This window comes from Balaenoptera musculus, chromosome 15, assembly GCF_009873245.2.
Source record: "Balaenoptera musculus isolate JJ_BM4_2016_0621 chromosome 15, mBalMus1.pri.v3, whole genome shotgun sequence".
Lineage (NCBI taxonomy): Eukaryota > Metazoa > Chordata > Mammalia > Artiodactyla > Balaenopteridae > Balaenoptera > Balaenoptera musculus.
The window spans coordinates 48770613-48794498 of NC_045799.1; the positions used below are offsets into that span (position 1 = coordinate 48770613).

General features: G+C 44.9%; 1 protein-coding gene across 1 annotated transcript in view; it reads right to left on the reverse strand.

Moving 5' to 3' along the window:
• The window catches only part of PCSK2 (proprotein convertase subtilisin/kexin type 2), a 215008-nt gene that overhangs the window by 84326 nt on the left and 106796 nt on the right, over positions 1 to 23886 (reverse strand). Inside the window, exons 3-5 of the mRNA XM_036827204.1 lie at positions 15494 to 15607; positions 13399 to 13507; positions 6560 to 6597 (exon numbers count right to left, since the gene is read on the reverse strand). Of these exons, the coding sequence (XP_036683099.1) occupies positions 6560 to 6597; positions 13399 to 13507; positions 15494 to 15607 (261 nt within the window). The remainder of the gene's footprint in view (positions 1 to 6559; positions 6598 to 13398; positions 13508 to 15493; positions 15608 to 23886) is intronic.

Here is a 23886-nt window from a genome sequence, read left to right on the forward strand (position 1 = left end):
AGAAATCTATATTCTACTTAGGCTGGGATGGGCCTCAATTACCGTCAGAGGACCCGGAAGAGGGTCCAGTGTGGGTGACTGTAACAGTTGCCGCATCAAAACCATCATGATGTGTCAGCGCCGTGTAACAGCAAGCGTGTGTATCACTCATGAGTCTGCAGTTCGGCCAGGAGTGAGGTGACCTAGGCTGGGCGCAGGTGGGCAGCTCTGCGGATCTTGGCGGTGCCTGCTTGCTGCTGGGGGTTGCCTGGGGTTCAGCTGATTTTGGGGGGCTCGACTAGGCTGCTCAGCTTCTTCCTGCCGTTCTGTAGGTGGCCGCGGGTGGCCGCGCTCTAGGCTTTGGCAGCTGGGGGAGCACTTCCCCATAAGCCTGTCATCGCCCCCCCAGGCCCCTGAGGGCCAGCCCAGGCTTGCTCTTCTAATGGTGATGGTAGAAGCCTAGGAAGGAGCGCAGGACCCCACAAGGCCGCTTACGGCCTCTGACCTGGCCCACTGACACTTCTGTATTATTCTATTGCTTTAGAAAAGTCACAAGGCCCAGCCCAAAGTCAAGGGCTGGGAAATACACTTCACTCTTTAGGGGGAGGTTCTGTGGAACCCCATAGCAGAAGCTGAGAGAAGGCTGGGGAGCGGAGTCAGGCAACCTTCCGCATTTGCTGCGTTCAAGAATTTGTGGAAAAACTGCAGGAAGAGCACGTGAACCTGCACCGATTCTCAGCGCAGGATCTTGGAGCTGCTCAGAGGGTGACCCACAGTTTCCAAGCTAATAGGTGGAGGCCCGAGAGTGAGAAGGGCCAGGACCCTGCGTCAGGGCAGAAGCCTGGGCTCCGCACTGTGACCACTTAGGCGTCAGGAGAGGTCGTTTCTCCAGCCTGGAGAAAACCTCATTTGGAAAAGTTACTGTTGTACAATTCCTCACCCACCTAGGGGATGAATATCCGTGAATATCGTTTTAGTTCAAAGGTCTGTGACGGAGAAAAACAGATCAGAAATTCTCTCTCTGGGCCTCCTCCTTCCTTCTATCCTGGCTGCAGGCAGTTGGTTCTCTCTCCCTGTTCCTTCTGTTTGCTTGGCTGCTCTTTTTCAGATCAATCTTTTATTTTTCAAAGAGATCTTTGAGATTGACTTTGGTAACCTCCACCTTTGCCCTCTGCTTTTCCTAGTCTCACAGTCTTACGCTTAGTCTGGAGGTGTCCTTTTTTCTCTTTTGATAATGCTGAGCTTGCTGGGCGTGCCCCGAGTAATTGCACCGCTTTCTGGAGGCGTGTCCCTGCTTCTCCATTGGGACAGGCTGCCTTCGTGTCATCTCAACTCTTTTGAGAAGGAAATGGATTTTTATTGAGCATCTATTATCTGCCAGGTGCTGTACACACAGTATCTCAGCGATACCCCACAACACACCTGATACTCTTTTTGGCCCATTTCACAAACGAGGAGATTAAAGTTCAAAGAGGTTTAATAGGTGAGTCTAAGGTTGCACATCTTAGACTCAGGCAGCCGGGAGTCACACTCAGGTTTCACTGAGTTTCAGGTTTCACCGCTTTCCAAGGGTCAGCAAGGCCACCCTGCCTGACCCTACTCTGCGTGTATGGCGGGCAGGCCAGGAGAGGCGGCTCGTGCTTGCTGGGGTCTCCTCCTAGGTAAGCTACTCGCCTCTGAGAAAACCCTCACCCCCGTGGGAAGGCTCTCTCTGGATTTTACAGAACCAGTAGCCATCTCTTCACCTCCTTAGCTCCAGCAGCAAAGCACCTCAAAGGCTCCTGCTTTTGGAGCAAAGCAGGAGATGCTCGGCTTCAGCCGCCCCCATGCTCTGAAAGCTGCCGCCTCACCCACACTTGCATGTTCTTGAATAGAAGTCTCCCTCTATTCTGCAGGCCTGAAAGGACCCCAGGCTTGGACCTGTACCGTGAACATGGGCCCGTGATCATTGCTGCATGGGGGCCACACAGCACCAAGACGGCCACCTCCCTGCCTGCCCACCCCTCACCTGCAAGCCACGCCCCACACCTGTGTCCTTACTGACCTCAGGCTCCTCTGGAGAACACCTGTGTCTGGTTTCTCTTCCTCCAGGGCTCGGCCATAGCAGGCCCAATGCACAGCCATCTGACTGAGCTGGAGCAAATATCCAGAGAGGACGGGGTAAAGGAATCCCAGTTTCAAGTTGGTCTAAAATAGGGTCTTGGCCAAGACTCATTTCATGTTATTACTATTGAGATGAAGAGAGGTGAATGTATTTATTTGGAATAGTGAGCATTTACCAGTGAGACTGAGTTCCTCAGATTAAATTCAATCATAGAATGATAGAATAACAATAAAAGTGGCCATTATTATCCTTTGTTCCTAACACTCAACAGATACAGGGTAGAATTGTTGAATTAAATGAACACTAATGACTTATATTTATATATTGATTTACAGCTTTCAGAGGATTAAAATTCTCAGTTTAAATAGAAAGAACACTGGATGACCAGCCTACTTTGAGTCTTTTCTTTTAATATACAGAATAAACAAGCTTTGAAAATTATTCTGTTTCGGGAAACATTTTGCCTGGTTTGATTCTGAAGAAGTTTTTGTCATATTTGTCTAAGAACCTCTGATACGGTTTTTACTTCTCACTGAGCACATTTCTGTTTATTTTAATCTTTAATATATTTCCAAGGCATCCTCCCTCTGGCAGACGTTGCCTGGACCCAGCCTTATGCCTCTTTCTGTCATCTCTGCGTCCTTGGTGGGCTCCAGCTGCCTGTACCCACTTCTGTTTGCCGAGGGCGTTTCCCAAGACAGTGGGAACATAGGAGTAGCTGGGATGTTAACATCCCCCGTGACCAACCCTCAACCAACGACTGATGGGAGTTGCTATATAAATACCCCAGCTTCCCGGGTATCCCATCCAGTGGGATAACTCTGGTGCACATCTTCTGCGTCATCTCACAGATGCCCCAGTGGGATTCCAGCCACTCACCATAGTGACTTGTTTGAAATGCACCCCTTACTGGCTGCCTTCCCTTCCCCATGTCGCTCTCCCTTCCTCGGACCTTCCTCCCAAATAAACTAGTTGCCCTCAAACCCTTGTCCCAGGTCTGATTCTGCGGGAACCCAAACACAGACCTCCCCAAGGTGCATTCCACTGGAAGGGCACGGGGCTCGCTCTCACATTCAAGCCATTAAGTCACCTAACAAGGTGTGAAGCTGCCTGTTAATCCTTTGCTCAGACAATTTTCTAGTATATCACCATCCACTGATTTCATTGCCCTCCTGGGCAGGTCTACTCCACTTGCCATGCTCATTCTGTTAATTATAGTGTAAAAATTTTAATTAAAAATAAAGAAGATAAATCTGGTTAGTAGCTTCAAAGTTGTCACTCTCAGCCCTTCACAGAGTGAGGGAGAGCTGTGACTGGCGAAAACTAGCTGGTTCAGGTTCTCTGCTGAGGAATTAAGGATGAGCTATTTGGGCGTTCAGTTTTCTCACCTATACCAAAGACGTAGGACATTTTCAAAGCCATGTGTAATTAGATACAATTGGTTTGTAAAGTTCCAAGGGTTTTGATAATTGCTGAAGACTCGGACCTTCCTTTGGATGGAAGTTGTCAAATTGTGCAGTTTTGTCCAGAGCTCACATTTTCTGGTCAATTCTTAGGTGTCATCTAGTTTAAGTCATCTCCTCAACATCCCCGCCAAAAGGCCATCAACTCTCCTCATAAACATTTTCAGATAAGGAGAACCCATTACTTCCTGGGAGAGCTAATTCTTTTTATTTATTCCTTAATCATTAGATAGTTCTTCCTTTAACTGAACTAAAATCCTCCTCCTGCAATGGTCACACGTTGGTGCGAATTTTCATGGGAGAAATTACTGAACAAGTTGAATGCCTCATCTATCATGGAGAACTGGAAATATTTGAAAACATATTTAATGTGCTTCTTAAGTTGTGTTTTTTCCAGTTCTTTCCACTCTCCTAAGCATGTTGTGGTTTGGAGACCTCTACCACCCTTGTCACTGTCTGTCACACTCCCTCTAAGAGTGAGACTCCCATTGGAAGCAACCTAGTTGTCCAAGAATTGGGGATTGGAAAGTTTAAGTAAATTACCGCATGAGGCAATACTATATAGCCCTTATAATCATGTTTTGAAGATTATTTAATAATATAAAAATGTTCATGATGTATCACATGGAAGGGGGGTACTGTATATGCAACAAGAGCCCAATTTTATTAAAAATATATACAGAGAAATGAAGTCCAAAATATGTTAAAGTATTAAGAATGGTGATATAGCTAGTTTTGAATATGTTTTATGTTTTTCTACATTTTCTATAGAGGACAGGTATTTATTTATTTATTTTTTTTACTTTGGTCAGCAGTGACTTATTGTATTTTATTTTGTTTCTATTGGAGTATAATTGCTTTACAATGTTGTGTTGGTTTCTGCTGTACAGCAAAGTGAATCAGCTATATGTATACACATATCCCCTCCCTCCTGGATATTTTTTTAATTAGAAAAAAGTTTTTTGGAAAGAAACAAAGGGGGAAAAAAGGAAAGCAGAAAACCACACTCAAAGAACCCATAGGGTTTTCAAGTATGTTCTGATATTGCAGAATTGGGTGAAGCTGGCACCTCTCAATGGGTATCTTTCCCTTTCCAATTTCAGATTAGAGTTTCTGGCAGATGAATCACACTGTCGACTGGCATCGTACCTGCAGTTCATCAGAGCCCCAGAGGATTTTTCTCCCACTTGAATTACTATCTCTTTTTAATCCGGTGACTGGTGTCAGGGGCAGCTGTCACGGAAACACCTGGGCTGGCCAGGGATGCCCAGGTCAGTCTCCGTGTAAGTGGCCTTCGAAGGAGGGAGGTCGTGCGCTGCCCACCTTCCATCCTGACTGGCAGCCACCCCACCTTGAAGTCTTAGAAGCTGTAAGAGGAGCAACGCTGGTTTGCAAAAGTGAGCAGACCCTCATTTGGCTTCCCCAAGAGGCGCTGGTCTGGGGGATGGTGGGAACCCTGTGCAGCCGCAGCTCAGCTGGGAAGGAGACTGGAAATGCCTCGTGTGCACGGCAGCCCTGAGGCCAAACCTGCCCCCCTCCAGGCTGTTGTTCCTGCCATTTCTCCATGAGGAAGGGCCTCTGGGTATCAGAACCTTGGAGAAAATGAGGCACATGCATCTCTCAACCTCCCCATTGGAGAATTCTCCAAGGTCCTGCAGTTACTGGGGAGGCTGGGAAAGGCAGGGCTTTGGAGGGGACAGACAAGCCCCTGTGTGGGGCAGTGCCTCTAAGGAAGCAAAGGAACAGCCAGCTCCGTGTGCCAGCAGTGGGGCAGGGGGTCAGAGGGGAGGAGAGAATGCTGTCCTTAGACTCTGCAGATGGTCGTTGAGGCAGAATCTGCAACTCCTAGGTGGCTCTTCACTGCCTTATCTGCCAGAGTGGATTCTCATCTCGGGGAGTAGAGCTTTGGATTGATTTCTGTCATTTCTCTCTGGAGGCACGTTGGTTGGACCACGCCCAGTGTATACTCTCCCAGGTTTATAAGACCCATGCAGGAAATAGAAACCCAGCACACTGGTGCTTTGTTTCCCGATTCCCAGTCCACTACACACATGGAAAATCTCCCTTCTCTTCTTGCAATGTGGACACTCACACCTTCCAGGAAGAATGACCCGGAATTTTGATCCCCAAACACTTCTGCTTGTTAACCAACTTTCCTCTATTTAAATTCATGTTCTCCTAAATATGAGTCTTTTCAGCAAATAAATAACATTTAAAAAAATACTTAGCTCTGGAAGTTACAGGAGAAGTGTAACTTAATAATAGTTTGGGTAATTTTAAGTGACTACCCCAATGCTTGAATCGTATACTCCCTGGGGTTAAAATAAAGCCATCGCTTAATGTTTAAAGGGTTTGGAGATTTTATCAGGAAATCAGCAGGTGACTTGCTGGGTCAAAAGTCAGAGCATGGGGTTCCAGCCCAATAGCATTTACTGTGATTCCCTGTTAATATTTGTTATTTGTCAAGGGATACTAAATGCTATACTCAGAGTTGTGGGGAAAGTCAGTGTGGAGCGCTCATCAGCCCCAAAATAAGAAGAAGGCGGCATGCTTGATTTCACAAAGCTACGGGTGCAATGTGAGTTGCTGCTCTTTTTGGCTTTTGCCATCGGTTTTATCCAGCAAGAACCCAAATGGCTCATTCCCACCCACCATTCAACATCCTCAGCTGGAGTTGATTTTAAAACTTGCCAAGGCTCTCTCTTCCCGCTCCCTGTACCTTTTTTCTCGGCACTTTGTTCTTTCAGATCTCAAGTTTCCTTCTTTTCTTCTGGTGAAGTCACTCACCCCTGCCTGCCGCCAGGCCCCATACCTCGTCTGTCTTTGGCCTGAGCTGTGGCTCTTATAAGACGGGCAGTCTGGGGTGCATGCAAGTGCAGGTGTGCCTGTGTGCCAGTGTGCATGGCCTATGTGCATGCAGGCATGTGTGTGCGTCTGTGTGAGTTCCCACTCTGAGGGGCACCAGAACACTTAGGACACACGCGTTTCCCCACACAGGGCAGCTTGCACTTACATAGTTTGAGGCCAGGTCCGGGTGGAGATAGTCGATCCCTGTGAAAAGACAATAGTACAGGAACAATAGGTTAATACCTGCCACGTATCCTCAGGAAAGCTGCTCGAGAAGGCGCGCCCCTTATGTGCTGGCACCAGGAGATGTGTGTGGGGGGATTAGCGCTGGGCCCCAGCTTCGAGTTTCCATCCCCGGGGAAGGGTGCTGCCCCGCCCACGTGGAGAGCCAGCGGCCACCAGATGTGTCAGAGGAGGGAAGCCAGTTAGAGCTTGAGGCCCCAGGATAACACTTCTGACATAAACGCCAGCTTAGTGACCCTAAGACGGATGGCTCAACAGAGAACTGATCTAAGAGAGATTTGTGGAAATCCTGACATTTCTAAAGCATCAACTGGCATTTCTTCTGAAATGAAACCGGTTCTGGGGAGGAAGAGCGATTATTATTTAACAGAGCCCAGACAGCAATGGATTAGGAGCGCGTTGCCTGGCCCAGAAACCAGAGGAACACGGCTCGGCGAGAAAAGCCATTAGGCAAAGGGCAAGTGATTTCCCACGAGGTGTCCTGGGTGGGAGCTGGTTCTTGTCTCCGCAGAAGGCTTTCCAGGGAGCCTCCCAGCAGGAGTCCTGCCCTTTCTCCTGGATGTGGCCTGTCTTGCTGTCCAAGAGTTGTTGCAATGGTAGAATTTTGGTCCATGAGCACTGCTGGGTTCCATTAACACGTGGATCTCAGAAAGCACTGTGAAACTTCAAAGGGCAAATTGCAAAGCTCTCATCCAGGTCTGCAGAGCCATATAATCATTGCAGCAGTGACAACAGAGAATCCAGCCCTCTCAGAAATCGGCTGGTTTCCTGTACTACCTAGCATCATGGTTATGAGTGTAGATTTTGGAGTCAAAGACTCGAGTTTTAATCACAACCACGCTGCCAACTGGCTGTGTGACTTCAGGCAGGGTGCTTGGCCTCTCTGTGCTTGCTTTCTTCTCAACCTGGTAGGGGTGAGAACAGGGTGGTCCGATTATTCCAGTGGCATTCGTAACTCTATTGGGTTGCAATATTTGAAAGCCAGAAGCGTCATTAAGTCCCTATCATAGTGGCCATCTTCACTGCATGCACACCAAGGCCAGGCCACACTGCAGCTTTGTCCTGTGAAAAAGAACTTGTATCCAAATGTATATTTCTAAAAGGAAGTTTTCCTTTGTTTTTCCTGGTTACACAAGTAATTTCTGGACTGGGAGTCACTGTTCTGCTGATGTTTTGATGTTTTGACATCGGAAGCAATTGCTGTCCTCAGGCTGCTTGTGAGACTATAGCCAGGCCCTTCCCCCCCCACCATCCTCCTCTCCCCTCCCCAAAGCTGCAGGAGGACAGTGGTCAGGAGATTTAAAGGCTAATATTGTAAAAGTTTCACACCTTTGCTCTGGACCCTGATTCAGAGATGGTCAGTGTAGGCTGTGGGGTGGAGTTGGGGACAAGCACAGGCTACGAGACCAACAGATCAGTTCTGTCCAGGCTCAGACACTGTAATATTTGTGTGGCTTTGGCCACATAGCTTCTCTGAGCCTCAGCTTCCTCATCTTTGAAATGGGAATATTGTCTACCTTGCAAAGCAGTTTTCGAGGTTGGAGCCAGTTCATTGAAAGTGTTTAGCTTGCAGTAAACACTTAATAAATTACGTTTCTTGCATCCTCATTAGTACCTTCATCTACCACATTATTAGGGTTCTGTGGATGGTGCAGATGAGCAGAAATATTTGAAAAATCTACTTGGTTTTAGAGTGTTGTGTTGAAATTAAATTGTCCTATATGTTTGTGGAAATTGGTTACATTTTTTGAACTCATTATTAGGCAAAACATTTTACAACATACAGATGAGTTTAAAAGATACAGAGAATACTTTTTTTCTTAACAGGGAGTCAGTTTTTAAAACATGGCCTCAAGTTCTGATAGTGCAAATTATTTAGGAAAGGAATTTTCTAAGAGGCAGTAGTCTCTTCTCTGTGATGGGAAAATATTAAAGCAAAGAGGTAATTTGAAACCAGAAGGAAATCAGAATGAAAATAAGATAAATTTAGCCTAATTAAAATAAAGGATCTTTAATTAGGTTAAGTGGAAGACTGAATGTGAAGTTAGAACAGATACAGACTTTGGTCTGAGGAAGAAAATATTATTGATAGATTAAGGATGACAGACATGACTCAGAAAAAATAATAATGAACTAAGCATGAAAATAATAACCTGGCAATTAAATAGTATTTCAATATTTTTGTATATTTGATTATCTTTGAAGGTGGAAGTCACTGAATACATCTTCTTAATCAGTTTGTTTATTTTTCAGTTCTTGTATTATTAATGTATTCACTCTTATTTTCACTCACTGGTTTATTTTCAGTAATGAAAGCCAGGTGCTACGTAGGTCCTGGAAAAACACAATTTAGACACAGAACCTGAGCTGTACAACCATCTAAGCCTCACAGTCTACAGGGGGCACTGACTCATCACCAGACAATCATAATGCACACAAATGACAAATACTTGGTTATATTTTTGTTCATAAACCATTAGTATCCTGTCATTAGTTTGAAAGTCTAATCTACAACAGTCCATATTCTCAGGAATCGCTGGCAGTTCTGGAGACCTCAGGGAATTAGTGAGCTCCATGTACATATTCTTAGTTATAATGCTAATAGTTCAGTTGAGATGTATAACATCTCTGGACTCTGGTCCTAAACCCAGTTCCTTCCATTGTCCCAAGAGAGCTAGCCCTTGCACCACACTGAATGACTTATATTTTGATGAGGAGTAGCCTCAGTGGATGGATTGGATTTTTCAAAGATGGTGGTCCAATATCTCCCATCCATATGGTCTTCTACAATGTGACAATGTGAGCCTCCCATTGGAGGTCGGTCTATTCCCTCCTCTTCAATCTGAGTGGGCTGAGTTGCTTCTACCAATAGGATATAGTGGAACACCACTGTGTGACTTCCAAGTCTAGGTGAGAAAAGGCCAGGCATCTTCCCCCTGTTGCTTTTGGACGTTCGTTTACTCTGAGGCAGCCAGTTGCCATGCAAGGAGCCCAATTGCAGGTGCTCTGACAACCTCAGCTGAGCTCCAGCAGCCAAAGTCAACCACTGGCCATGGGAGTGAGCCGTCTTGGACGCCCAGCCCACTCTAGCCTTCAGATGCCCCCCACCCAGACAACGCCTGACCTCAACTGCATGAGAGACCTCAAGTGAGAACTGTCCAGACTTCCTGAATTCCTGTGCCACAAATATTATGAGCAAGATAGTTACTTTAAGCTGCTAAGTATTGGAGTCACTTGTTACACAGCAATAATAACGGGAACAGACACCCTGCTGGACCTTCTGGGACCTGCAGAGCCCAAGGTAGGAGAGAAAACACCGCTTTCCAGCATATGACAGAGTTCTAAATCTCCTGGAAGGCTGTGGGTGACTGTCTGGCCCTGAAACTTGTACCTCTGCTTATAAGGATGAGGCCCCATCACAAAGTCTCACCAGGGAGGCAGAGCCACAGGGTATGTTTCAAGCACTGAAGATGGTGGTGAAGATTAGTTTGGGCAATTTCTCCTCTCCCTGAACCTTAATTTCTTCATCTGCAAAATGTTGATAATAATAACACAAACCTTAGAGAATAATTATGACTGTTTCCAAAATGTTAAGTGGAGCCTAGCACATAGTACTCACGAAATGCTAGTTTTTATTTTTACTTCAGCTGGAAATCTCTCTCTGACCCTGCCTCACTGGCCTTCAATCTTACGTCCTTGGCTCCATCAGCTAAAGGCCTTGACTCATGCCTTCGCTGACCATCTTTGACCTCGATAGCCAGCACCCGTCCTGGGGCTGGGTGACTCCTGTCTATCACTGAGTCTCATTACGGCCACATCCTACTTACCAGGTTAAGTTCCCAACACCAAACAATTCCATCACAACAAAAGGGATGAATCGTCATCATTAAGCAGGGTCCTTGCTGACATCAACGTGCCCAGAATGTCAGAGCAGACCCTTAAGAAATTCTTTCTGCCCTTTTGGCAACAGTTAGCCATGGAGGTTCTTTCCCAGAGGTATGTAGGGTATAGCAGTCACATTGGGTTGCACCTAACGAAAGCACCTACATGAAAGCAGTGAGCATCTATCAAGTCATTGGATCTAGCAGAGGGGATGACGGCTGAGTTTTTGAGCTGGGCAACCGGAGAGGGGTGAACGGGTATTAAAACTGTGCTTGTCCACAAATCGAACCTTCCACACGCAGATCACCAATTATTTCCCACACAAGGCAGGCTTGTAAAATATGACATTAATTTTGCTCTTAGGTCTCAGGGTCAGCATCCGTGTGTGTCTTTGACCTTGTTTTGGGGTGATGTCTTGCTGAGAGACTATCTGGGGAACGATTCCACACCATCCACGTGTGCAGGCAGCTGAGAGAGAAGATGCAGCTCTGATGCTCCCAGCTCATCATCTCTGCTTCCCGTCTGTGGCTGTTTAGGCAAAGACCCCACCACATGGTGAGAGGCTGTGCGTCTGGACTTGCCCTTGCCGTGGCCGCTCTTGCCCCAGCTGCGCTCATCTTGCTGTTCAACAGTGGGTTTGGAGAACGGCTTAGTCATCTTCTTTTCTTCAGTTATCCTACTGGACGAGTATATGCCGATTTCAACATAGCCACAAATCCTTTGTCTCTCTCCACACCAGGAGGCAGGATCTATTGATATTTCTCCTCCCCTGGAATCTGGCTCTCAGACTGTTTACCCCGTGGAAGGGGCAAAGCAATGCGTGCCCATTCCAGGTTCAGCCTTTGAGAGCGCTGGCAGTTCCTGCTTCTTGTCTCTTAGGATGCCTGTTCTTGGGAGCCCCGAGCCAGCCGTAAGAAATCCAGCCACCCTGCTGGGGAGACCACGTGGAGCTGGAGGGAGGTCGAGCCGTTTTAGCACCCAGTTGAGACTCCAGTTGACACTGGCCGCAGCTGCCTTCTTACCCCAACTGTATGAGAGACGCCAGAGAGACCAAGAGCCAAACTGTCCCTCTGAGCCTGGGCAACCCACAGAATGGTGAGAGTTAGCAACAGGGTGGTTGCTTTAAGCCACTCAGTTTTGGGGTGGTTTGTTCTGCAGCAGTGGACGACCAAAACAATGGAGAAGTTAGGAATACAATTGAGGGGCAGAGAGTTCACTTTTTTTTTGAATCTCAAAGGCCACTAAATCAGCAGGAGAAATAACATCAAATAGGAAATTCTGCTGAGACTTTGTAACGGGCTCGGCTTCTCGGGCCAGGAAATGTGGACCAGAGGCAGGTAACATCCTCTCCTTAGCTCTCTTCAGAAGGGACGAAGAATGGTCAGTCAAGGGGTCTGGAGTTAAAGAATCCTGAAACGGGCATCTCGGGGGCTGTTGGGGGTTCTGTGAGAGCACCGTGCCTGTCTGTGGCCACTTTTAAGGGTGCTTCTCTTGTCCCCCACATCTGTGTGATGAAATGGTGATTACAATGTATCCCAGGCAGGTTTCCCCGAAACCTACATGCATGTTTCTCCTGGGTGAACTGGCCTCATCCACGGTGGTTTCTAAGCCAAAGCATTAGGAAGGAGAAGCAGGTAAGCTCTCCACATTGGCACACGCGCGCGCGCGCACACACACACACACACACACTCGTGAGAGCGCCTTTCTTCTTGTGAGAGCCCTGGCCCCTGGAGAAAGCTTTTACATCCATTTCAAAACACCTCACACCTCAGAAAACACTGCGCATTGTTTTTATGTTAATATTTAATGAGCCCACACAAAGACAGTGCTGATTTTAAGCACGCTGGCTCTCCTTGTTTTCCCATCAATCCTGCTTCAAAGGCTTGCTGTAGAGAACATAGTGTTCTTTGAGGATCTTGAGAAGAGAGAGGCTCCATTGTTTCATCTCTGTATAGACTTTATATGTAATTGGACCAATAGTGCACAGTGGAGCTTTTACGCAGGACCCAGACAGCTAACGAAGAGCAAGTATACACCCCCGACGGGACGACGGCAGGGCAGAGATGCTCCAGAGTCTTGGCAGAGCCAAGGGCATGTGTAGTTAGAAAAACAGCAATTCATCAAACCCATTGGTTTTCATATCACAAACTATAAAAAAGAAAGCTCTGCTAAATCTTTGCTGGGCAGGCATGTGGGATAGAATAACATATTGCAGGGGGCATGTATAATAAAATGTCATCAGTTTGCTTTACAAGGACTCATTCTGAAAGTAGCAATAAAGTCAAAATTCTCCAAACCCCAATCCCGTTACTAAAAAGCTGTTGCGGGGATCTAGAGCCACACTGACTAATGGAAATTTCTGGGATGCTAGAAATGAAGTTCAATTGAATTGCCACTAGCCCCATGTGGTTACTGAGACCTTGAAATGAAACGAATGTGATCGAGGAATTGAATTTTTAACTGTATTTAGCTTTAACTAATTTAAACTTAAATGTAAATAGCCACATATTGCTAGTGGCTACCACACTGGACAGTGTAGATCTAGAGAAATAGATGGTAAATATAAACAGAAGCTGTTTTAAGGTAAGGTATAAGCAGTGGTCCAATAAGAAATTACAGTTCAATGATGGTCAACTTTCATTAGTTCATTTAAATTTTTTTAACTTATTAATTCGATAAATATTTGTGAAGGGCATCCTCAAGCTTGAGGACCACTGATGTGGAGAAATGTGAGGATGTTGACACAGTATAGACGACCATGCCCAGCATCTGGCCGTTCTGCCTCTAATTTGCATCTCCAAAACAATGAATCTTTTGTGTTCCAAAGGTGTGCAAAGACACACTTGCTTCCAGGTGATGTACAGCCTTTGAAATACTCACCATCGTCCATAATTCCAATGGTAACACCTTTCCCTGTGTATCCCAGCTCCCAGGCTTCTGCCACATTCAAGTCAAGGCCAGGAGTACCATCAGCTTGCCCGGTATTGATCTGGTTCAGGAATTCCAAAGCAGAGAATCTTATTAGTTTGGTGTAGGTGGTAAAGCACCTGCATAAATGTTTACTTGCCACATTCCTCAGCCACCTGGTATTCCAGGGCCAGATAAATGGCAACATCGTCCATGAAACAATGCTTTGGGGTGTTTTCCCATCCACCTCTTCTAGTCTTCTCCCTCCATTTTCTGATATACACAAAATCGATGTTTTCTGTTTTACGGAAACACGCAAACACAGTTTCAATCTTCCTATCTCTTATGACTAGATCATTATCTTTAAACTCCTTAGAGCCAACGTTGCAAGAAACCCTCCCCAATTTAGAATTAAATGCTCGCTCTTGTAGCTCTTTTTTTATCCCTCACTTTCAGAATTCAGTGCATATTGTCTCGGATTATTCTTATTTGAATGTGATTTCCTCACTAAATAACAATATTCTTTACAAGAGGGAGCATGTTCTATTTATCTTTGTAATTTCAGTACCACCACAGCAAGTCTTGCTTAAAAACATTTGTTGAACTGAATTCAAGAGAGTTGGCTCAACTTTGGTGCATGTTCTAATGCAAAAAACAAAAATGCCTTCCCCCTAAAAAATCAAAAAAGAAAGAAAGGAAAAAAAAGAAAAATTCCATACAAATATGTTCACTACCCTCTTTTTATGCTTTTTTGTCCTGTGCAGATTTTCTCAAAGATAAATCATAAAAAAAAATAGCGAAGTCAGAGCTTGTACTGGCTGTTACGGTGTTGCTGAAACATTGTGTGAATGTCATTAGTGCTGTTTATAAAAATGACTGCTCTTCCCCTCCTAGGCACATGCGAAGATGACACCCCTCCATCCCCTTGGAAGCTAGAACCACATGACTGGTTTGGGGCATTGGAATGTGAGCTCGTGAACCATTTGTCACATCCAGGCAGGAGCTTTAAGAGCCAGAGTGTGATTTGCCCCTTCCCCTGGTTGAGATGCCCATGAAAGCGGGGGTTGGGATACAGCTGAGATGGAGCTTGGGTCCCTGGGGATTACAAAGCATTGGATGTGAAGCATGAGTGAGAAACAAGCTTTGATTCTGTTAATCCACTGTGATTTGGGGATTGTTTGTTATTGCAAGAAATGTAGCCGATCCTAATACACATAAGCTCATTCAGTTATGCAGATTGGATTTGTAGAATTCCATGCCCCAAAGCATAAAGCATAGTCAAGCTCTGAAGCCCCAAGAGGGAAGTTGTGATGCATTCCTACAATGGGCGGTTTATAAATTATAAATATTTATAAATTAGTCACTCCTTTTCCTTCAATATGCCCTGCAGTTTGGGTTGGTTTGGAGACACTGAGCCCCTTTTAAACATAACCAACTCACCCAAATAGGTCAAGAAGGACTGCTGGTGTGTGAGAAAATATTCACTTCACCAGGCTGACGGGGTTTCCATGCCTTGAATCCTGCATCAATTAAGCCCCAGTGAACTGATTTCTTGCCATTATTTTAGGAACCACTAATACATGCTACTTTTGTTACTTTAGCCTCTGAGCTCTCTTGCTTGTCCCTTGTGAAGTCACCTGATTCTTTTTCTTATGCCTGTGGTTCCACCATGTCCTCCAGTTCCTCTGTCCATTGAGACCCCCGGATTGCTCCTCCCAGAATTTTGACTTGACTTTCACATGGTTTTGCAAGTCTTCACTCATACACTGGTCTGGGAGAATCTGATCAGCTCTTGGTGGTTGCTTTGACCCTAGGAGGTCATGGCTATTTAAGCCGTTCCAGAAACAAAGCAGATTAGAGGACAAGATGCATGGAGGGTGATAGAAAATCAATACCTATCAGAGGGGGCACTGAGTCGCTAGCACCGAGTCGGGTGCTGTCAATACCTATCAGCTAGTACCGAGTGGGGTGTTAGGTGACATCCCACAGAATAATGAGGAAATAGAAACGCATCTTCTATCTGAAGTTCCAAGCTGAGAAACGTTAGGAATGATACCGAGACGCTTACCAGATACCACTGCTTCGTAAAAAGAGGGTCGTTCATGTTGATGTAGATCTCGTTGATGTCTCTATACCCTCGCTTTTTTCGGTTGAACCCTTCCTGTTGCAAGGCCCTCTTTACCTGGAATGACAATACTGGCATGTTACCTGAACACCCCTCTTCTGGACTTCATTTCTGCAAATTCAAATTCTATTTGTATATAATGTGTTTTTGTTTTTTTTTTTTCCTCGGCAGAAACCAAGTTCATTTCATGCACATTCTTACTTTATGATTATTTTCCAAGATCATTTACTTCTGCTTGCGCTCAACAAAGAGGCCTTGGGGATGGCTCAAAGTGAGCGTCCTTAAAATAAGAAGGAGATGGAGAAAAGTATTCTCAAGGGAGATAAGGCGGTAGGGGCATTAGTGAAATAAAACAGTGAAGCACTTCTATTAAGGAAAGGAATGTGGATTCATAGAGGGAAACAGTGGAACTGGCACAGACTATTTTTCTGGAGGGCTACCCAGCATCCATTTTGGGAATCAGCCAAAAACAAAACAAGAAAAACCTGCCTGACAAGCAAGCAAGTCCACAGCAAAGTTCTAGAAGGTAAGTGAGGCACCTTTGAAGATAAATTGATGCTGTCCTTGCAATAATGACACTTCATTTGGGGACAGTCAGACAGAACCCTAAGCCCTTGGATGGAAATGAAACTTAGGAGCTGAATTAGGAGGCTCCTGGCAACAGCTGGGCTTTGTCCCAAACGGGAACCTTTCTTTCACTTGGGCAATAACTAGTTCATTATCCAATAGCTGTGGCCGAGCATCTACATACTCAAGGACTATGCAAATGGATAAAAGGGTGTGTGCTGGGTGCTTTTAATTTTTTAAAGTTATATTTTGCTTCTGAACATTCATTTCTCCTTCTGCCAGGACTCCCCAGTGCATTTGGGAGATTACCTCAAGCCCACTGGGTTCTGTGTTGGTGGGAGTGAAATTCAAGGCACCAGCCTCCTGTAAAGAATCTGAAGCCTCTCTCTGCCTCAGAGGTGCCTCAATGGGTATCTCTCTTCTAGGATATGAACCTTGGGAAAGTGATGTGAAGGCAGAAGGGACCCTTGGAGGCTATTTATCTCAGAGGCTCACTCACCAGGCTCTCCCCATAAAAGATCCTGGCCATCGTTCCCACAGCCCAGCCTGGAGCTCCCCCAAGACCAATCCATCAGCCTCCTACAGACTGTGAGCTCCGCATCCCTTTCCAACAGATTCACTTTCGTTCACATGACCCAGAATCAATTTCTGTTGCTTGCACCCACAAACTGACATGGGATGAGGGAAAATAGAAGACTCCAAGTCAGGAACAAAGGGACCACAGATGTGGCCGATAACCCTCCCTTTCCTTGCTGCCCTGGAAGGCGGGGGAGGCTATGGGAGGGTAGTTCCTCACTTCCCTGCTCTACATGCAGACGCCGGAAGGCCCGGGGCTCATCTGCAGAAAAACTCTAATTCTACAAGAAATTCTACTTCTAGAGAAGTAGTGGGTATGGCATTTGCTCTGTGAGTTCTTTGAGGGGGATTCCAACAAGAGACATTCATTGTGGCAGAGTTAACCCCTGCCCCCTGAAAGAAAGAGCAAAATAATTGGAAAAAATGGGATGGATGGTTATTTTTATAATGTCACAAATCTGGACTCAACTAGTGTCCATCAAATGGAGATAAATTATGATTCAAATATATCTATTCATATATGTATGTGAGTGTGTATATACATGTACCTTCTGAGAAGCAGATGCCAAGAGGAGATTAAATGTGTAAGGATTTTGTTAGGAGAGAAAACACAAGAAAGTGATGCAAGTTTGACCCCATAAAGAAGAGAGTGAACAGGCGGAACCAAAGTGTCCTCCACTGCCCATCCACTGCCCCATCGTCTGAGGCAGGTTTGGCAAGGCTGCTGGGAATCAGAGGCAGCTGCTGGAGGAACCCTGAGTCTCTCAGGGTAGAACTGCGTCAGCACGCTTGCATCTCCCATCCTCGGCTGGAGCAGCCGTGGAAAGTGTGGCCTGTGGTCAACACAGTGGTAGCTTTCAGAGGATGGCAGCTAGGGTCCCTGAGGTCACAGGTCTACAAGGTGTAGTCTCACAGCTGCCACCATGTATATATGTTATATATATATATATATATATATATATATATATGCTTATCTATGCATTTCTGTGTGTGTGCATTCATTAATGTAGAACATTTAAAATGTTGAAGTAAATGTAGCTCTTGTTGGAGCCCTGGGGGGCCACCCGAAATTGTGCCTCAATGGCATATTGATTATTTATTAAAGTTACTTAAGAAATGGCCAATGCAAGACGGACATTCTGACCCTCCTTCCTGTGTCCCTAGAAACAGGAAATAAATCTCTTATATGAAAGGTGCACTCCCTGCAACTGGAGGTAGAAGGACACCCTATCACCAGAGACAGGGAATTCGAAGCCAAGGAGCCTGTATAAACAAACCTTCTTACTTCTTTAATTCACTACCTCAAGCCCCAATTCTATTTAGATTCTTCACTAATCGGGCACCCAAAACCTGAATTTCTTCGTCCTGTCAATTTTTCCTAAATTTATTGTTTCTTTGTCTAAAAAGTATAAAAGCTTCTATGAGACCTGCACGTGCATGAATTAAATTGTGTTTCTTTTTTCTCCCGTTCATCTGTCTCATTTCCGTGTATTATTAGTCCAGCCATAAGAACTCAAGAGTGGTAGGGGGGAGATTCCCCATCCCCTATATTCTCAACCTGTAAAGAACCACAACATGCCCCCTCAAAACTTCCTGTTACTGTGGAAGCAAGTATTCAAGCAACTTGGGAAAGAAGGAGCCGGAACTGGCCGTCCATCCTGAATTCGCAACTTCCCATTTCAGTCCCACAACCAAGTCTTCACCTGCTCTGCTCACGGATGGGAGCCTTGCCTGACTTCCCCTGAAGGGTCCCCATTATACTGGACTCATGTTGGAAAACTCCTCCGCAAGTTGTTCCCAGCAGTGTAAGGACAGGAAGACTCATCTCAGATTCCATCTTTTCCAATAACGGTGGAGGAATGGCTATTACAACACCACTCCAAACTCAGTTAGACCAAGTGCATTCTAATGAAAGGCTGTTTAAATTCATTTCCATAAAATTAATTTTTAATTCCATAAATTAGGTTTTAATGGAAACCAATGATGCTTTAGGATGTTGTGCTCCCTGGACGGCGCCCTCCTTGCAACTCAAAAGCACCGAAGCGTGACTCAAGGGTCTGCCACTTTGCACCTCATGTTATTAAAAATCAGGAATCCTAAGACACTGCAGAGGGCTTTCTGAATCGTGACCTCAATGAAGATCACAGTTACAATTCCAAGAGAGATGAACACCTTTAAGGCACATATTTTCACTTGTTACACACAAAAAACTGGAGAAGAGTGCACCCCCCCCCCACAATGATGCCAAGTACTGCCATCAGCTGTTTCCATTTTTTTGGTTCTTGTCCAACCCTAACTTGCATTTTAACCTAATTTTTACATAATAGTAATCATACTATAGATAAAATTGTGTATCCTTTCTTCATTAAGTATCTAATCATAGAAATTTTCATATGTTGCTACATAGCTCTCATCTTTTATTTTATCTTTTTTGGCCGTGCAGCCTGTGGGGTCTTAGTTCCCTGAACAGGGGTAGAACCCGCACTTCTTGCAGTGGAAGTGAAGAGACTTAACCACTGGACTGCCAGGGAAGTCCCTCTCATCTTTAATTTTTAATGACTACCTGAATATTCCATAGAGGAATGTACCATAACTTACCCAATGAGTTCCCTCTTACTGGTCATCTGGGTTTTTTTCTATTATAAGTGAAATTGTCATGAGCTGAGAGATGAGGTTATAAACTAGTTTTAAAGACCTCTGGGGAAGATTTCAGTGTTACAATTCTATGTGTGATAAAGCTCTTAATGTCAAAGAAATATTTCCAAGCATTTATAATCCTCCCTCACATTATAACTAAAAGGCCACTTTCATTCTCTTTTCTCCCTCCTCTGAATTGTGACCTTTCACAGACAATTCCTTTCACTACCACTTAGATGTAGTACGAATGACATGCATACAACTTAACCATAGCTTCCTGCCTTCTCAAAAGAAACAAAAAACAAAAACAAAAACCATACAGCTAGCTTCAGTAGAATTCTCCCCCAAGTTGGCCCATTGACCTAAACATTTATACAAATAAGAAATATAAGAAAGCAGGTGTGTGTGTTACTGGGTATTATTTTATTAAAAATGAACAGAAGGATATTCTACAATTCTGGTTCAAATTTTAAACCTGAATTTGACACATGTGCAAACACAGATTTTACCCAAACAACACCCACTGCCTTTGCTCTCCTGGTGTCTCTCCTTAATCAAGAATTTTTCAGTCAACAAAAGTTTTTGTGCATCTACAGTGTGCTAGATACAGATGATACTAGGGTGAGGAAGACACCACCCCTGCATATTGGCGTACTATTTTATAACTTATGTTAACAAGGTACTTTCCCTACATTTAGCCTTCTCAACAGAACTGTGGGTGGGTATGGTTACAACTGAGGAAACGAAGGTTCAGAGACCATTGTCCAAAAACTGAAAACACAACAGTCACCCAGGTTGATCAGTTCTAAAGGCCATGAACTTTCCACTAAAGCACGCAGTCTCTCCCTAAGGCACGGAATACAGTCAACCTTCCTGTATCTGGGACAGCATAACTTCATAAAACTCTCTAAGGATCAGGGCTGGGATCACTTCCCTGCTGGGCTGATAATTAAACAGCGGCTAATTAGCACCGACTGTGCAGGGCCAGGGAGGGGTCAGGAGAAAGGGGGGCAATCCAGAGTGCTGACTCCAAAGGGCGTGCAGAACGTCTTGGCTTGAAGTGAGCATGAGAAGAAAAACCACAAAATACAAAACTGTTATGTTGCTGAGAATACTGGTTTATGAAATCTATGATGCTGTCGATCGTATCACACTATTCTTTTCTGTATTACTCAGAATTATTTTGTTTACCACTATTATGCGTTGACTTAGTCCCCCTAAAAGATATATTGAAGTCCTAGCTGCACGTAAATTCAATGAAGATAGAACATGCCCTCACACCATGCACAAAAATAAACTCAAAATGGCTTAAAGACCTAAATATACGACAAGACACAATAAAACTCCTAGAAGAGAACATAGGCAAAACATTCTCTGACACAAATCATACCAATTTTTTCTTAGGTCATTCTCCCAAGGCAATAGAAATAAAAACAAAAATAAACAAATGGGAACTAATCAAACTTACAAGCTTTTGCACAGCAAAGGAAACCAGAAAAAACAAAATGAGACAAAACGAAAAGACAACCTATGGACTGGGAGAAAACATTTGCAAATGATGCGAACAACAAGGGCTAATCTCCAAAATACATAAACAGCTCCTACAACTCAACAACAAAAAAACAAAAAACCCAATTAAAAAATGGGCAGAAGACCTAAAGAAGACATACAGATGGGCAGTAGGCATATGAAAAGATGCTCTACATCACTAATTATTAGAGAAATGCAAATCAGAACTACAATGTGGTAGCAACTCACAGCAGTCAGAATGGCCATCATTAAAAAGTCTACAAATAACAAATCCTGGAGAGGGTGTGGAGAAAAGGGAACCCTCCTATACTGTTGGTGGGAATGTAAGTTCTTGCAGCCACTATGGAACACAGTATGCAGGTTACTCAGAAAACTAAAAATAGAATAACCATATGATCTAGCAATCCCTCTCCTGGGCATATACCCAGACAAAACTGTAATTCAAAAGCATACAAGTACCCCTATGTTCATAGCAGCACTATTCACAATTGCCAAAACATGGAAACAACCTAGATGTCCATCAACAGATGAATGGATAAACATGTGGTATACAATGGAATACTACTCAGCCATAAAAAAGAACAAAATAATGCCACTTGTAGCAACATGGATGCAACTAGAGATTATCATACTAAGTGAACTAAGCCAGACAGAGAAAGACAAATACCACATGATATCACTTATATGTGGAATCTAAAATATGACACAAATGAACCTATCTACGAAACAAAAACAGACACATAGACATAGAGATCAGACTTGGGGTTGACAAGGGGGAGAGGGGGTAGGAGAGGGAGGGACTGGGAATTTGGGGTTAGTAGATGCAAACTATTACATTTAGAATTGATAAACAGGGGCTTCTCCGGTGGCACAGTGATTAAGAATCCACCTGCCAATGCAGGGGACACGGGTTCGAGCCCTGGTCCGGGAGGATCCCACATGCCACGGAGCAACTAAGCCTGTGAGCCACAACTACTGAGCCCGTGCGCCGCAACAAGAGAAGCCACGTCAATGAGAAACCCATGCACCGCAACAAAGAGTAGCCCCCGCTCGCCGCAACTAGAGAAAGCCCGCGTGCAGCAATGAAGACCCAAAGCAGCCAAAAAACAAATCAATTTAAAAAAAGAAAAAAAAATTTTTTTAATTGCAAAATAAAAAAAAAAAAAGAATGAATAAACAACAAGGTCCTACTGTGTAGCACAGGAAACTATATCCAATCTCTTGGGATAAACCATAATGGAAAGGAATATTTAAAAAAGAATGTCTATATGTGTAAAACTGAGTCAATTTGCTGTACAGCAGAGATTGGCACAGCACTGTAAATCAACTATACATCAATTAAAAAAAATATGGAAAACAAAATATGTTGAAGTCCTAACCCCCAGTACCTCTGAAGGTGACCTGATTTGGGAACAGGGTCGGTGCAGATGTGATTAGTTAAGGTGAGGGCAGCCTGGGGCCCAGTGGGTCCTAATGCAGTGCGGCCAGTGTCCTCATAAGAAGAGGATGGATAGACACAGGAGGAAAATGCCACAGAAAGACACACTCACCCCCCCACCCATACACACCGCCACCCCCATAGCCACACAGACACAGAGTGAAGCCACCTCTGGAGGGAGGAGGCACAGGGCAGACTTTGCTACTAGAAGCCAAGGAGCCCTGGGACTACCAGAAGCCAGGAGAGGCAAGGGAAGGGCCCCAGCCAGAGATCTCAGGAGCACAGCCCTGCCAGCACGTTGATCTGAAGTCTGAACTGCTGGCCAGAACTGTGAGAGAGTAAATTTCTGTTGTGTTAAAGCCACCCAGTGTGTGGTACTTGGTTATGAAAACCGTTACAACAGCTAAGAGTTAAACTATGTCCCAATGCTTCCTCCTTATTTGTAAGCTTCATGTGGTACGTAAAGTGCTCCTGTAGTTTCATTTGGACAAAGATTGCTTTTTACCATATGTCACTTCTGCAAACAAACAAAAGGAAAACGTTAGTAAAATAAATTGGTTAAGAAGTTCCTAAACTCCTTCACAGACAGAGTCAAACTCAGAGTTGTCTGTGTCTGTTTCCCTCCGTGCCATCCAGCGCGTTGGTGGTCAACCTTTCTTGAGAAAATGCTTCACTCTTGTCTCCAGGGTTTTCCTCCAAGCTGCCCACACCTATTCCGCACGTTTTGTTGCACCAGGGGAGGCAATGAACATTTTGTCACTCTTGGCATTTGCAGAGAGCAGTTGTAAGATGCACTTAGGAATAGATGGTGTATGATAGTTTTGGCTTTTCTAGATTTTCTGATGGTAAGCTTTTCTTTTTTAATTTAATTTATTTTATTTATTTATTTTTGCCTGCTTTGGGTCTTTGTTGCTGTGCGCGGGCTTTCTCTAGTTGCGGCAAGCGTGGGCTACTCTTCGTTGCAGTGCGCAGGTTTCTCATTGCGGTGGCTTCTCTTGTTGTGGAGCACGGGCTCTAGGCACACGGGCTCAGTAGTTGCGGCACACAGGCTCAGTAGTTGTGGCTCGCAGGCCCTAGAGCGTAAGCTCAGTAGTTGTGGTGCACGGGCTTAGCTGCTCTGCGGCATGTGGGATCTTCCCGGACAAGGGATCGAATCCATGTCCCCTGCATTGGCAGGCGGATTCTCAACCACTGCGCCACCAGGGAAGTCCTGATGGTAAACTTTTGAGGGGTTAATCACAGTGGAACCTCTCTCAGTTTGCCTCACCCCAGGACTGGAGACCCTGAGAAGAGGACTGGGAGACAGTCGTCTGTGGGAGTGATGAGGTTTTGCGGGTAGAGCCCTGGATCGGGGTCAGGAGCTCTGGGGTGGGCCTGAGGTGTAGCCACGGATGTGTGTTTGAAACCGGCACCTGCCCCTAACCCTGTGTCTTTGAGCATCATAGCGATCTTTCTGAGACTCAGTTTCCTTACCCCTAAAATGGGAATCATAATTACCTCTGAGGGTTGTTTTGAGAAATGAATCATGTCAACTGCTGTGACACACCCAGCACAGTGCCCGGCACACGGCAGGTCAGGTCCCACAAAC